General features: G+C 54.4%; 7 protein-coding genes across 7 annotated transcripts; 3 read left to right on the top strand and 4 right to left on the bottom strand.

The window, feature by feature from the left end:
• Positions 1-540: 540 nt before the first annotated feature.
• On the top strand, positions 541-1341 carry HMPREF1541_08972 (uncharacterized protein; the record flags this gene model as incomplete). Its single annotated transcript, XM_008723290.1, has 1 exon — positions 541-1341. The coding sequence occupies one exon, from the start codon at positions 541-543 to the stop codon at positions 1339-1341; it is 801 nt and encodes a 266-aa protein (XP_008721512.1).
• A 295-nt stretch (positions 1342-1636) lies between these two features.
• HMPREF1541_08971 (uncharacterized protein) lies at positions 1637-2480 on the top strand (the record flags this gene model as incomplete). The annotated part of the gene is made up of 3 exons (XM_008723289.1): positions 1637-1789; positions 1915-2392; positions 2470-2480. The coding sequence occupies 3 exons, from the start codon at positions 1637-1639 to the stop codon at positions 2478-2480; spliced, it is 642 nt and encodes a 213-aa protein (XP_008721511.1).
• Positions 2481-3020: 540 nt separating this feature from the next.
• HMPREF1541_08970 (uncharacterized protein) lies at positions 3021-5122 on the bottom strand (the record flags this gene model as incomplete). The annotated part of the gene is made up of 3 exons (XM_008723288.1): positions 3021-3254; positions 3306-3356; positions 3413-5122. The coding sequence occupies 3 exons, from the start codon at positions 5120-5122 to the stop codon at positions 3021-3023; spliced, it is 1995 nt and encodes a 664-aa protein (XP_008721510.1).
• Positions 5123-7076: 1954 nt separating this feature from the next.
• HMPREF1541_08969 (uncharacterized protein) lies at positions 7077-7271 on the top strand (the record flags this gene model as incomplete). The annotated part of the gene is made up of 1 exon (XM_008723287.1): positions 7077-7271. A coding segment is annotated over one exon (195 nt), but the record flags the coding sequence as incomplete, so codon positions are not given.
• Positions 7272-8209: 938 nt separating this feature from the next.
• On the bottom strand, positions 8210-9433 carry HMPREF1541_08968 (uncharacterized protein; the record flags this gene model as incomplete). The annotated part of the gene is made up of 2 exons (XM_008723286.1): positions 8210-9233; positions 9384-9433. The coding sequence occupies 2 exons, from the start codon at positions 9431-9433 to the stop codon at positions 8210-8212; spliced, it is 1074 nt and encodes a 357-aa protein (XP_008721508.1).
• A 1493-nt stretch (positions 9434-10926) lies between these two features.
• HMPREF1541_08967 (cell differentiation protein rcd1) lies at positions 10927-12182 on the bottom strand (the record flags this gene model as incomplete). The annotated part of the gene is made up of 4 exons (XM_008723285.1): positions 10927-11104; positions 11153-11422; positions 11474-11588; positions 11636-12182. The coding sequence occupies 4 exons, from the start codon at positions 12180-12182 to the stop codon at positions 10927-10929; spliced, it is 1110 nt and encodes a 369-aa protein (XP_008721507.1).
• Positions 12183-12758: 576 nt separating this feature from the next.
• HMPREF1541_08966 (uncharacterized protein) lies at positions 12759-13983 on the bottom strand (the record flags this gene model as incomplete). Its single annotated transcript, XM_008723284.1, has 2 exons — positions 12759-12864; positions 12911-13983. The coding sequence occupies 2 exons, from the start codon at positions 13981-13983 to the stop codon at positions 12759-12761; spliced, it is 1179 nt and encodes a 392-aa protein (XP_008721506.1).
• Positions 13984-14371: the final 388 nt, after the last annotated feature.

The following is a 14371-nucleotide window of genomic DNA, read 5'->3' as shown; positions in this document are numbered from 1 at the left end:
GAAGACGAATGAATGGCCAAAGTCGTGAAGCAGAATCTCCTCAAATGAGCGTATTGTAAAGGAAAAATTCGCCGCGACCAGTCATCAAAGGCCAGGGCTGTACAGACCCGATGTCCGATATTTGACAAGAGCGAGGGAAACATCTGCATCGTGTTACTTCGTACCCACGTTGCGTATTCACTAAGCGGCGCAATACGAGTTGGGGTATAGTCGCACATCCGGAAACTCCACTACACCTCGTATTCGCCTTCATTAGCGTCACGGTCTCGTGCACAACCACACAGCTGGACAGAAAACTGGACACTCTTTTGGATGGCATCCGGGTGGACTTTTGGTCCGACCCGGGCGAATACGAAACTTTGTCTTGTAGCCATGGACCGGGCTTAACGATACTCATACGTAACTCCAAGGCTACGGCTGCCTATGCCCATTGAAACAATGCATCAGTGGTGGCTTGCAGAGTTATAAAGCCCTCAGGTGCTCACACATAAGCAGTCGTATTGTATTCAACTCAACCTGGACAAAAGCAATACAACATCAATGGCTCTGAAATACATCAACAAGCTGGAGGGGAAGCTTGTCATCATCATCGGAGGCACCTCAGGCATTGGTTTCGCTGTGGCAGAAGCCTGCGTCGAACACGGCGCCAGGGTTGTGGTCGCGAGCCGAAAACAGCAAAATGTTGACTCGACTGTGGCAGCCCTAAAGAAAGCCTATCCTGATGCGAAGGGCGATATTCGGGGACACACGTGCGACACTGCTGCGGACGATGCTGAATCCGAAATGACTAGGCTTTTCGGGTATGCTACAGACGGAGGCACAGTCAAAGTTGATCACGTTGTCGATACCGCGGGCGAGACTGGTAGTCCGATCCACGGTCTCCAGTCTGTCACATCGGAAGATTTGGCAAAGGTTCAGAAGTCACGAGTCATCGGCCCCATCCTTCTTGCCAAAGTCGTCCAGAAATACATCAAGCCTGAGTCAAGCTCTTCCTTCACGATGACCAGCGGTGTCCTCACGTTTCGGCCCTTCAAAGCCATGAGCATGCAAATTGCGGCTGGAGGAGGAAGGGAAGTGATGACCAGAGCCCTTGCTGTCGAGATGGCTCCCATCCGTGTGAATGTGGTATCACCTGGGGCGATTCAGACACCACTGTTGGATTTGGCTGCTGAAGCGATGGGGGGCAAGGAGAATATGCGACAATATTTTGCCAGCACTACTCTCGTCAACGCAGTCGGGACGGTAGAAGACTGTGCTGAGGCGTATCTATGTGCGATCAAGAACAACTTCATGACCGGAACTGTGCTCCACGCAGAGGGCGGTACGTTGCTCAAGACCTGAATATGGTCATGTTAGATGAAATGAGAGCCAATCAATAGTCCATATTGACCTCTGGTCTCCTGCCCAATGCTATACCTTCGTATCATATAAGTATTCAAACAATAGATCCCCATCCAGGGGCTGCCAAGCGGCCTGTACGGTGGCGCAAGCGGCCACAAAAGTTCCGCCAACGCGGAGGAGCCACATGCACCGTATCTCCTGAGATCAGATTCCCCATTGCCCTCTCAATCTCCCCTTCCCATCGCGTCGAGGCAGCTAATAGACAGTCCTACTGCTCGCACCGACACCCGTCAAGATGCGCTTCATCACCTCCGCCCTCGCGCTCATTCCCTTCGTCTCCTCCCTCGTCTCCGCAACGGCTCTAACCTACAAATTGGCCGCCAACGAGAAAGCGTGCTTCTACGAGGACATATCCAAGGAGAACAGCAAAGTCGCCTTCTACTTCGCTGTGAGTCTTCCTCCGGTGAACCAAAGAGGCGCACATTCCTTTCCAGCATCTCTCTTTCACTCACTCATACCCACAAACCCACAAACCGACCAAGACTAACCTCTCCTCCTTCTCCCTCTCTCCAGGTTCAATCCGGCGGCTCCTTCGACGTCGACTACAGCGTAACCTCCCCAATCGACAAGATCGTGCTCTCGGGCGAAAAAGAGCGACAAGGCGACTACGTCTTCACCGCGCAATCCACCGGCTCCTACGTCTTCTGCTTCTCCAACACTATGTCGACTTTCGCGGACAAGTACGTCGATTTCGAAATCACTTCCGAGTCGTCTCCGGGAACGGCATCGTCGCTGCTGCCCCAGAAAAGCGGCGCGCCTGCGGAACAGCACGACCAGTTGGAGGATCTGGTGTTCAAAGTGTCGGGCCAGTTAAGCACGGTGAATAGGATGCAGAAGTATTTCAGGACCAGAGAGAATCGGAATTTCAGCACGGTCAGGAGTACGGAGAAGAGGATTTTGCAGTTTAGCATGATTGAGGTGGCGATGATGGTGGGGATGGCTTTGTTGCAGGTTTTGGTGGTTAGATTTTTCTTCCAGGGCGCGAGGAAGGGTGAGTACTGCTCGGAGAACCTGGCGGAGAGTGCCGGTGCTGCTTTACTAAACTGTAATACTGACATGATGCCGCAGGTTACGTGTGATGGGCTGTGTGCTGCGTGGCCACCGGGCGGATCTACGACCGAGGGCACCGCGCGTGTATTATGAAGCGAACGCAGGCATGCTGGTGGAGTGGCATGGCAGGGCATGGCGTAGAGACCGATGCAGTAGATAGCTGCCTGTCACGTGTGACGAATATAAACGATGTCCCTAGCATAGTTTTATCGAGAAGCTTTTGCTCCAAAAGAAACGATGCATTTGGTGTCGTATCTCGTTGACTATATAACAATGGGTATCCGACTAGAAGTGTTTAAACCAGCCCGCTATGCTCCCGCAACAGCAAGCAGCCGGCTTCACCAACACCATCAATCGCCTGGTAAAGAGCGAGCCACAAAACTCTTCGCAACGACCACATCGGTCGATGGTTGTATGCTTTCTGATGCCCCTCCTTCACTCACAGAACTCATCGCACGGGCGTGTGTCTCTCTCTCGCGCGCAAACCATCTCTGTATTTCAATAGCCCCAGGCGAAATTACGATAACAGTCATTTTTTCTCTGCACGCCCCCTCCTAGAACCCATCGATCTAAGCCACGACACCACCGTTCCCCTTCTCATCGATATGCGGCTGACCCGCCTCAGCCTGCACGCTGGCAGCCCGCTGCTTGTACTCGCCAAACTCGTAGAGAGGCGGCACAGGCTCGACGTCGCGGCGCAGCACGTTCTTGTTGAGGTACCAGGGGAGCTTGTCCAGGTAGTACTTGCCGTGCTCGCGGTTGCCGACGTTGAAGACGGTGTCGAGTTCTTCGAGCGTGAGGTTCTGTAGAATTGTTAGGTGTGGGAGTTTCCGGGTATTTAAGGGTAGACGAACCTTGGTCTCAGGAAGCAGGAAGTAAGTGTAGATCCACCCAAAAAGGTTCCACTGGAGGGGCGTGTTAGTATGGTTTTCGCCGTTAATTGACGAGGGGCGTGACTTACCCAGGCGTACCAGCCGAAGGCGCCCTGGGGGCCGAATGCCTCCAGCAGAGCCGGCCATGTGAGGGACAGGATGAAGTTGAAGCCCCAGCAAGTGGCTGTCGCGAATGACATGCCGGTGTCACGAATGTAGATGGGAAAGGCTTCGGCCGAGTAGGTGAAAGGTACGGGGCCCTCACCGGGCGAATAGACGGCCATGAACAAGAAGATACCGGTGGCAACGCAGCCGAGGCGGGCCTGGGAGGTCTCACCTTCGGGCAGGCCAGCGTCGATCCAGAAGGAGAAGCCAGTGAAGAGGAGACAGATGGACATGAGCGGGAAGGTGGTCAGCAGCAGGTTGCGACGACCGAAGGTGTCAATGGTGTAGATTGCCGGGATGGCGAACAGCCAGTTGACGGCGCCGGTACCGAGGGAGACGAGAAGGGCCTCGGAGCGCTCGAATCCGGACGATTGGAAGATCATGGTCGAGTAGTAGGCGATGACGTTGACGCCACAAAATTGCTGCATAAACATGACGAAGAACGAGGACTGGGCGGCGCGTCGGTTGCGGCGGACGGTGAAGAATTCCTTGAAGAGGTTCTTGCCGGCGCGCTGAGACTCTTCGACTTCGAGGAGCTTGTTGGCGTAGTACATATCACGAGCTGCGAGGATCTTGTTGTTGCGGAGACGGCAGAAGGCGTGGAAGGCCTTGTCGAATTTGCCCTTGCTCATGTACCAACGAGGGGACTCGGGGCAGAAGTAGACCTGGGCCATGACAATCATGGGCGGGATGGCAGTCGAGGCCAACATCCAGCGCCAGGGCTCGGTTGGACTGCCCGTGACAGGACGGACATTCTCGAAGGCGACAGACACCATGAAACCAAGCATGATGCCGAAAGCGGTCCACATTTGCCACATCATTGTGAGGGCACCACGGATCGTCTTTGGGGCGGACTCGGCCGCATAGACGGGAGTGGTGGAGGACTTTGCGCCGACGGCAAACCCCAAGACGAAACGGGCAATGAGGAGATTCCACCAGGTATTGGCGGCAGCCATCCAGAAAGAGGAAATGAACGAGATGGTGCAAGAGATAAAGATTGTGCCGCGACGACCGAACCAGTTGTTGAGCGGTGCGTTGGTCCAGCAGCCGATCAAGCAGGAGCAAAGGTAGGGAGCCCCGTTGAGAAGACCGTGGATCCACACGTTCGTAATGCCGAATTCTTCGAAATAAAAGATCTGGGCGCCATTGACGGCGGTCTGATCCATTCCCTGTACAATGGCTGAGCCGGCGCAAAGGACGACCAAGAAGTACAGCATGAATGGTTGGCTCCAGCGGTGGGTCGATTCCCGGCGTAGAACTTCCTTCTCTTCTTGTGTTAAATCCATCGACTCGAAAGCACCCTCTGTGTTGATGACACGGGCGAGTAAAGCACCTTTGCGGAAGGTTTCACGCTCATGTTGCAGACCGCGTTGCTCAACCCAGGAGTCGACATCGCGTAGGCAGTCTTCATCAGTCATACCAGCCAGGGGGTTCGTCAGCTGGGCTGCCACAGATGGCTGCCGACTTCGAAAGCCGGAACCTGTGCTAGCTCGACGCTCAGCGTGTTGCACGCCGGTGCTCTCATTGCCGGCTTTGGTGTAATTTGCGTCTCTTCCGTTGACGGTGGAAGAGGAAGCGGAGGAGCCGCGACGGGGATTGAGGCGAGGAGCGTCAGAGGGGGGTAAAGTCCTCATGCTGTACAGCCTCGCTATCGACCTTGGGCGCAGGCATGGTGAATGGATTTGCTGCAATATCTGGGGAAGAGTCTGGGGATGGATGATGACCAGGGACGAAGCAGATATTAATGCTTCACCCACCCAAGACCTGTCAATCACTTCCAAGACGTGGAGAGCAGGCTGATCAGTTGATTCAAGAGAAGACTCTGCCGTCGCAATGAGGGAGGGTCCATATTTAAGATCCACGAAGTTCTTGACCTTGCTGCCAATGCTTTTGCGGGCCAGTGACTTTCTTCACAATCCACCCTGTTTGATTTGGGGAGCACGCGTACTCCAGCGGCAATGCAACCGGCCACGAACGACGTCATATCAAGCACACCAAATCTCGATGCAGCGCGAATACCAAGAGGAGCGGACTGTTGAAAAGTCTTCGGCTCAGTCTTGGCCGCCGGAGCGGCATTCGTCACAAGAGCCTTTTTCCGTATTGTGATTGGTCAGGAGGGCGGCCAAGCTTGGCCAAGGGACTATCACTGTCGCTCGGTGGCGTCCGCCATGGATGGCAAAAGTCGAGTCGCCCATCGATGAACCTGGCCCTGCAGTCTGGATGCTGCTCAGTAAATTCTTGGGCGGCGAATCCGAGTTGTGCTTGGTGAACTTTGTGTCGCGTGTCTGGTGGTACCACGCAAAATGGACTGGTAAAGGGGTAATTTCTTGCGCACTAGACCACGTGTGTTGAACATCATCGCCAACAACGAGCGGGCTGGAATGGTATCCGGACTTGTGTATCGTCTAGAAGCCACCAATTGCCTCTTGGCTAAACCAGCTAGAGTAGCAGTATGTTCCGCTGCATCTGCAACTTGTGCGTCACCCCACCGCCATGTAAGCATGGGTTTGCCATGCGACGGACACCAGTCGTACTGGTGATGATCGGTCTCCGGATGTCGTTCGTGCCGCAAGAGTTGCATGGGCCACGTTGATTGTCGATCTTTGAGGATAACAGCTAGGAGTGTACGGGAGTATGATAGCTCTGTCCGGCCAACACAGCACATGCCGAATTGGAGTCAACCACACGTGCCTCTCGGGTCGAGGACTCGCACATGATCAAAGGGCGCCTAGGCGTTGAATCTTGGGCGACACGGTCAGACCGGCAAAGCATCCCCGGTGCCAAGTATTCCAGGTGCGTGGAGTGGCACCCGCTGCGGAGATTTGTGCCGTCAAAAGTGGCGGAGTGCTCCTTCGAGCAGCTGTTGCCGAGCATAGCCCTCTTGCACCAATACCTACATTAACCAAGAGTAGCAGAATCGCATGAAGAAGAATGGAGACGTGAGAACTAGAGGATCTTTCTCGTCACTGAACGTCGAGTTGGCCGCCTTGGCGTTGGTCTCGCTCTCGCCAAGATTTTGCCAGCAACTACACAGCGACGGTCGCCCTTTCATTATCGCCTCGTTCTCGTGCTCAGCTCTGGCTTCATCTCACTTGAGACGGAATTGATAGATCACGCACCTGATGCTGTGTAGCTATGCCTTTACCGGTGCTCTGTAGCGTCTGTCTCGGATGTTTGACGGCTCACAAGGGCCTCCGCCCTCGGATTCGGGGAATTAACGACCAATACTTTGACCACCATGCTGATGCCCAGAGCCTCGAACGCTCCTTACAGGCAAAGTGCCCGTTATGCACTCAGCTACAGACGCAGGAGCCGCTCAAAATTCTGTCGGGTCCATTAATTAATCTATCACGTCTCCATTGGATTCTCTGTCTATCTTGCGACTGATTGCAGCCTACGAAACAGAGTCCCTTGATCCCACAGTATCGGACTAGACCCCGGTCGCGTCCTTTTACCTAAGAGAGGCAGGGCCCAGGTGCAGTGACCGCAGCTGCAAGACATACCGGCCAGCTAACACTCCTTGGAGACATTGAGCCCTACTACACTCCATACGAATTTAGCAATTGGCCGGACTGATCGTCGTCGTGCGCACTAGTCACCAAATGGCTGCATGAATGTACCTTGCAGCAGCGAGACTGTAACTCTGCTTTAGGCTCGCCCTGGTGTCCGACGAGGCTAGTCGACGTTGGCACTCGAGTCGGAAAGCCCGTTCGCGTTGTTGTATCGTCAAAGGCCCGTCCTCATGGCGGCTCTGTTACCCTCAGTCACCGCTGGAGTCATTGAGACATTGTCAAATTACCAAAGACCACGTATCAGGACTTGATCACCGAGATTGATGTATGCAGCCTTCCCCTAACATTTCAAGACGCTATCGAGGTCACCTGGCGGATCCGCAAGCGTTACATCTGGATTGACTCCCTGTGTATCTTCCTGGATGAGGACGACCCATTCACTTAGGAGATCGAGGCATCACTAATGCAGAAAGTCTATTTCTCTATTTCCACAGCTACCTGAACATCTCGGCCACCGGCGGCACCGATAGCTCCAAAGGACTGTTTCAGCAACACGACTCAGATTACGAGCTCAACCGATACGTATGACTTGCAGTAAAACGGCCACAAACGCCCCCCACTAGACTGTGCCGACGGACCACGTGCTCGACGGCGCCAGCCTCCTATCAGACTTATTGCAACAAACCCCACTGGCCCGGCGAGCCCGGGTATTCTAGAAACGTTTCCGATCTCACCGCATTCTGCACTTCGGCGCCAAGCAGCTCTTCTGGGAGTGCAGCAAAGATACTCTCTGCGATGCAATACGATCGTCGTGAAGTGATGGGGAGGTCGGCACACGCCGTCCCCCGTCCGCTGGGTGACAGGATCGAACAAAGACGAGTGGATCAAGCATTAACTGCTATAGAAGAAGCGGCGAATTTGTCGATACATACCGACAGGCGTTCTCGTCTTGACCACAATTCCGGTCTCAGCTGACCCTTCAGCGTCATTCGTGTCGAGCATGCCCCCGCGAAGATTCCTCCGCGTACATCATCGAAGACATCGGCGACCCATTACAGGTGCTTGTCGTTTTTCACACCTCGTCCCTTGGATGGCCGCACAATCTCGATGGCCTTCGTCGTCTTAACCCTCTGCGAGATGGGCCATCCGAGGAGGCATCCGCTCACCAGCCTAGAAGTGAAGAGAAACTTTGTTAGCAAACTAGCTACACTAGATTTCGTGCGCGGGCCAGGACCAGCTAGAGAAACAAAGACGGATTATACTCACGACGGGATTCTTCTCCAGGATGGCATCAATCTCCTTCATCTCGTCTTCACTCAGGTCCACAATTGTCGAGTTATCCACCAACCGCTCCCTGTTGGTCGTGCCGGGGATGGGTATGACGGTGGGCATCGTCACAGTCTTCTCGTTACCATCGGCATCCAGCACCTGCATGCGCCGGCCAGATAGCAAGCGGACCCAATTGATGGCGATGACGCCAGGCTTCACGCCTTTTTTGGCCGCCAGCGCCTCGACCTCCTTAGTCAGGCGAAGATTCTGCTGCACCACGTCGTCCTGAAATTTGGGGAGATGCCTGCGCCAGTCGTTCTCCGGCAGCTGCTTCAGTTGCTCGAGGATCTTCTCTGCGCCGCCGGCCAGCACGCCTCGGGCCAACGGAGCGTAGGCGACGATGGGGATTCCCAGGCGGGCGCACGTCTCGGCCACGCCGTTGCGCAGCGTGTTGGTGGTCCACAGACTCAGCTCGATCTCGACGGCCGCGATGGGCACGACCTTGGCGGCGCGCTCGATGGTGCTGGCGCGCACCTCGCTGAGGCCCACGCCGCCGATCTTGCCCTCGCTGACGAGCTTCTTCAGGTGACCCATGACTTCTTCAATGGGCGTCGAATGATCCACCCGCGCGTACTGGAAAACGTCGATGGTCTTGGTACCGCCCAGCTTGGCGAGAGAGTCGTCCACCGTGCGGCGGGCGTTGGCTTCGCTGCCATCGGGATCCATGGTTGTGGCACTCTTGGTGCCGCCTTTGATGGAGAGGACGACCTTGGACGCGGCGCCTGGGTTGGCGGTGAAGAACTCGCGAAGAAGGTCGCAGGAGTTGCGGCCGTCGGCATTGGAGTAGATCTCGCCGCCGTTGAAGAAGTTGGCTCCTTGTGCGAGGGCAAGGTTCATGAGCTCGTATGACTCAGCAGCGGGGGGAAGGTTGGGATTGGTCATGGTCCAAGTGAGACCCATGAGGCTGTTGGCTGGAGTTAGTGGAATGTCCTCGCACTGGGAGGGAGTGTTGAGGGGGGATACATCCAGTGCCAGGTCTCCGGTCAGAGAGAGAAACACTTGTTGAACCGTGGCTCCCCAGCGCCCAAGGAATTCAGGCGAGAAGTCCACTTACCCATAGCCGATAGCACCGACAGGCTTGTCGACAATCGTAGCTGTAGCCATACTGGTTGCTGCGTGGTTGCGAAGAGGTTGGCGGACTCGATATTGAAGCCGTCCGTGTCAACCTATATACGGCGTAGTTTCTATCCACGATCAGCCAATAATCTAGTACGTCCGGCTCGCAGGTCTCAAAGTATGACGAAAGTCTTGATGCCATCCATCAGCCATAGTCTTTGCCGTGCACTGGAGGAACTACCATACATACCGTTGAATCTAAAGGCTTTCGGTGTGCAGTGCAGTGGTTCTGTGCATATGCAAACCTGCCAGCAGATGTACTTGTTGTGAGACCCGACCGACCATGACATTGAGCTGTTCCTCCCTCCCTACCTTTATACACCACCGTACATCATCGGTCAAATCAACCGGGCATAACGCCACACGCGTATCGATGATGTTCCTCCGACCGACTGGCAAAGATGGATGCGACGCGGATCAACCATTTGCCCAGCTACTATTGGCGAAATTCACCCATCGCGGGTTTCAGGGACTTCCGGCCACTCGGCCATGATCCCCCACCCCGAGAATCTACGGAATAGCATGCCAGCCGATGTGTGCAAAGTTCATGTCTGGCGTCGGAGATAAGCAGCGTTTCTAGTCCTATTCGCCGGACTTCTAGACCATTGAGGAGCTTTGCCGCCGTTTGCTTTCTGCCGGAGTGCCCTCTTTGGCCCTGCCTTGACAGCAGTGGTGTACCTCCGAATGAGTGTAGCGTGTGCATGGGCCCCCGCCGATCGGGGTGGCTCGAATCTGCCCGTTGCCGTTGCTTGGGTGAGCTAAGCTTTGGGATGGTACAAAAGTAGGCGCGTAAAGTCCGATAGGGTCCGAGAATTTCCTAATTCGGTGACTTGGATTTACGACGCTCGTGCCGGTTGAGGGCAATGGTGCCCAAACAAATTGATAAATCGCACGTTGGTTCCGTCCGAGGCTGGTATACATACGTTGTCGCAGGCGGCTACTCCATTGCAATTTTACAAAATGTGGCATCTAGCAGAAGGAGATATTCATTTACATGATGCTAGAAAAATTCCAAGATCCGTCTTCCATCGTCGCCCGGCTGAGGCGAGTCTTCTCTTCCCACTGCAAAAAACGACCATCGCGTGCAGTCTTGCCAGAGGTCGATCGCAATCAGCAGCCACGTGTCCATGTTCCCGATACCATCAGAACAAACCCCTTCCTCAATGCACCTGAGTCCATACACACAAGGCTCCAGCCAGTAATTTGGTTGCCACCTCGACCAGCTAACCACCCAAATGCTTCATGCCCATTGTTGTCACAGCGCTCGTCAACGGCGATCCTCGCTTCGCGTACGTCGACCTCAGGGTATATGATTTCTAGAAACGGCAGCCCAGTTCCCCCGTCCTGCACCTTTGCTGAAAAGAAACCGTTCATCAGAACCAGACTCGTCTCCGCCTCGCAATGCTTTTATGGAATCGACATGATCACATGCCACCAAAAGGGTATCGTCAATCGTCAAAGCTGGTAGAAAGAACGTGACTTCACTCAAACTGGTCGTTTTGTGTGTCGGTGACAGTGTCGCTCAGGTTAATGAGCAGTTGCGCCAGGCATCGTTTCGTAGCGGCATCATCACGCAGGACGTTGGAGAAAGTCGCGTCACGCAGAGGCTCAGGCAAGCATTGTCGTAGAGCCTGGCGAGCGCGGTTATTGTCGCTGAGTCTGCGACGCGTGAGCAGGGGCAAAATCCCATGGGGACGCAGCACGTACCTTAAGAAACAACGGACGACGTGCTTGAGTAAGCGCACCGTTTGAGTCTCGACGAGGCCCACAACCATATTGCTGAGCACCGTACCCACCGCATAGAAGCGCTCGTAAGTGGCGCAGATATAGCCGAGGCCGGTATCGTCGAGCAAGATCTTTTGCACAATGAATATCGCCACCGTTTTAGACAGCTCACTGCCTGTCTCCATGATACGAAGACAGAGCGGAATGATCTCGGTGGTGAGGAGAAACGTTATAGTAGGCGAGGAATTATTGCTCTGGCCATTCGCGCCAGGCGTGCCATTCGGATTAAACGAGCTGGAAGACGGCTCATTCTTCACCAAGGCGCCAATTACACCCAATGAGGTGAGACGAAGGTATTCGAATGGTCTTGACTTGGAGGTGGTGTTGAGGAAGGGATAAAGGAAGAGAGGAATGTGCGCTGTAGTAATGTCAGTCTCGTCTGGGAGAAGCTGAAAAGAGACGTACCATTCAGGAACAGCCCGCGCGTCTCGTTGTGACTAGCAACGCATTGTAGGAGAGCTAGAGCATTGCACACTCTGTTGCTGGCTGCAGCAGTGAGCTGGCTAGGGTTCAACAACGGGTAGACCGAGATGATCTCTTGCAACAGGCTAGTCATGACACCAAAGCTGTGCCACAGAACCAAAGCCAATTCAGGGACCTGCTCCCGCTTCTTGCTGAGCTCCATAAGAGCAGTCTCTCTTCGGGAGGGTTCCATGAGGTCTGCTACCCACTGCAGTACCCGGCGGTTCTCCTCGGACATTTGATCAACGCCATTACCGCTCTGATCGTTCATGGCTCCAAGGGAAGTGTTTGTGGTTTGGTTGTTGCTGTTGTTTTCCCTCGGCGTATTGTTCTGATTGACTGCAATGCGCGTGTAGTGCTGCTGGGCTGTCTGGGCTTGCTGTTGGGCGTGGTTCAAACCTTGATGGGGGTTATGTTGGTTCCCATGTTGCTGCCAAGTATCGGCTGTCTGGGAGTATTGTGACTGATAGGGATGCTGAGCTTGCAGCATCGTGTAAAGGCGTAACAGGTGGCGGTCAGTTACTGCTCATTCTCGAGTCACCTCGAGTCCGTGAAGGGAGCGATGTCGGGCGGTCGGTGGGAGTGTGGCGGTTTCGATCGGGAAGTACACGTCGAAAAGTTCGAAAACACAGCTCTGTACAGGTTGAATATTGATGGTCCGGGAGAAGTATTACCGCTGTAGAAGACAAATCAAGAGGACACAAAGAATGCAGGCTCCCAAGGTGAAAGGTCATGGGGAATGAACCTTGCCTTTGCTGCCCTGCGCTCCGTGCTAGAGCCGCCGGTCTTGGCTATACCTAAACCGCTTTCACCCGCGCAAGGCTGCCGCATGCTGCCTCACCTAAGCATTAGCGTGACATTTCAGCGGGCATGGGAGCACAGGTGTGAAAGGATGCACTTTGGGCACATTATGTGATGTCTTCGAAGTATTCACATTCGTATCTGAAGTTTGGTGGACGTCACTAGAGCTACCTTCTATGCAATCTCATTTAGCCCATCTCCCGTATCCCGTGATATCATGCAGTCCTGAGACAAGATATAATGCACAAGCTAGAAGTAAGAAGAATTATGTTCGTTGGTAGATCATCTTCTCGATGCCCTTGACGCCGAATAGGCCCTTGATCTCGACCTTGAGGATTTTCGCGTTCTTCGATCTGAGGAGCTTTCGGTACCTATGCAAAGTCAGTCTGGTCCATTCATTCGTGGGTTGGTTTGTACTCACTGCTTGTGTAGTCCGAGTAGTATGAGCTACCGTAGCCAGTGCTGCTCCTGTCGTCCTTCCTGTCTCTTCTGCGTTTCAGTCCGAGAATAAGCGCTAGGCCACCGAGGAAGGCTGCAACTCCAGCACCCCTTCCCCAGCTACTGCTCTTCTTCTCTTCCACAACCGAAGACTTCTTTGGCCGAGTGCCGAACCATGTCCGTCTGCCAGCTGCCGAAGCCGACCGCCCGCGTCTGCTGCCGTGGTGGTGATGACTCTCGTAGACTTCGACTTCTTCCCTCCTCCGCTTCTTGGGACCAAGGCCAAAGATACCGAGGATAGCATCGAGCACACCTTTGGCACAGCAGCAAAGACAGATGAGGATGAGGATAATCAGAGCAGCAATTACGCCAATAACGATGCCTGCAATGGCACCTGCACTGAGACCGCCACCACCGCCATTCTGAGGCTCAGCGGTAATCGCACCACCCGTTGCCGTAGGACTGATGAATCCTTGCGTTGTGGTAATCTCCCCAGCAGTGCCGGTGGCCGTGATGGTAACCAATGTATCGCTGGTTGGTCGGAGTGGCGGCTCGGCCGTGTTGGTCGTGACAGTGGTGACGGTGAAGATACTGCTGTAGAGTCCAGAGCTGCCACTGCCTGCGTCTTTGCACTTGCCCGATGACTCGCAGAACTCGCCAGCAGCGCAGCATTTATCTCCGCATTGCGTTTCGCCTTTCGAGTATTCGCATCCGCCTGATGTAGCACTGGGGACAAAAGTGCTGAGTACGGTCGTGACTGTTTCGAGGTCGGTCATAACGTAGGTCGTGGTGATATACTGCCAGCTACCGGCTGCTGTTTGAGGAGACGAGCCGGATCCGCCGGCAGAGCAGGCTGCTTCATTATTGTCATCGGTGTAACAGACGCTGCCGTCAGGACAGCAGACCTGGCCGTAGAAGCCACAGGGATTATCGCATCGCTTGCGCACGTCTTGTAGATCTTCAAAGGAGCGCAGGAGATTGGGTATGATAGAGGCAGTGACTGTCGGGAGTATTGCCGTAAACGCCGCGAAGGCGACCAGTGTCGAGCGCATATTGATGGCTCTTGTGATTGTTGTTCGTCGAGCCCTTGCTCTCAGAGAGCCTTTGAGCTCACCCAAGAACGGCGAACGGTGTAGGTACCGGGCTTATCGTTGCATGTGGGGGGCCAGTGAAGTGAGTCTCGAGGGCACGGTGGGTCAGTCGGTATTGTCGACTTTTCGGAATGAAGCCTCTCGATTCTTTGGTTTCGATGAGTATGTACACAGAGAGAGGAATGAGAAGATGGATGGTTGGGTGGACAACGTGTTGGGCTTTTGCGTTAGTAAAAATGGTGTTTACCAACCACCTCCCTGCCACCGGATTTTCTAAGACAGCACAACTTGTGAGATCAGCAATCGAGTCATTACCGAGGAGGCTGGCTTCGAGGAGAAATTACTCCGT

This window comes from Cyphellophora europaea (genome assembly GCF_000365145.1).
Source record: "Cyphellophora europaea CBS 101466 unplaced genomic scaffold supercont1.9, whole genome shotgun sequence".
NCBI lineage: Eukaryota > Fungi > Ascomycota > Eurotiomycetes > Chaetothyriales > Cyphellophoraceae > Cyphellophora > Cyphellophora europaea.
This window is presented reverse-complemented; position numbering and strand designations above follow the sequence as displayed.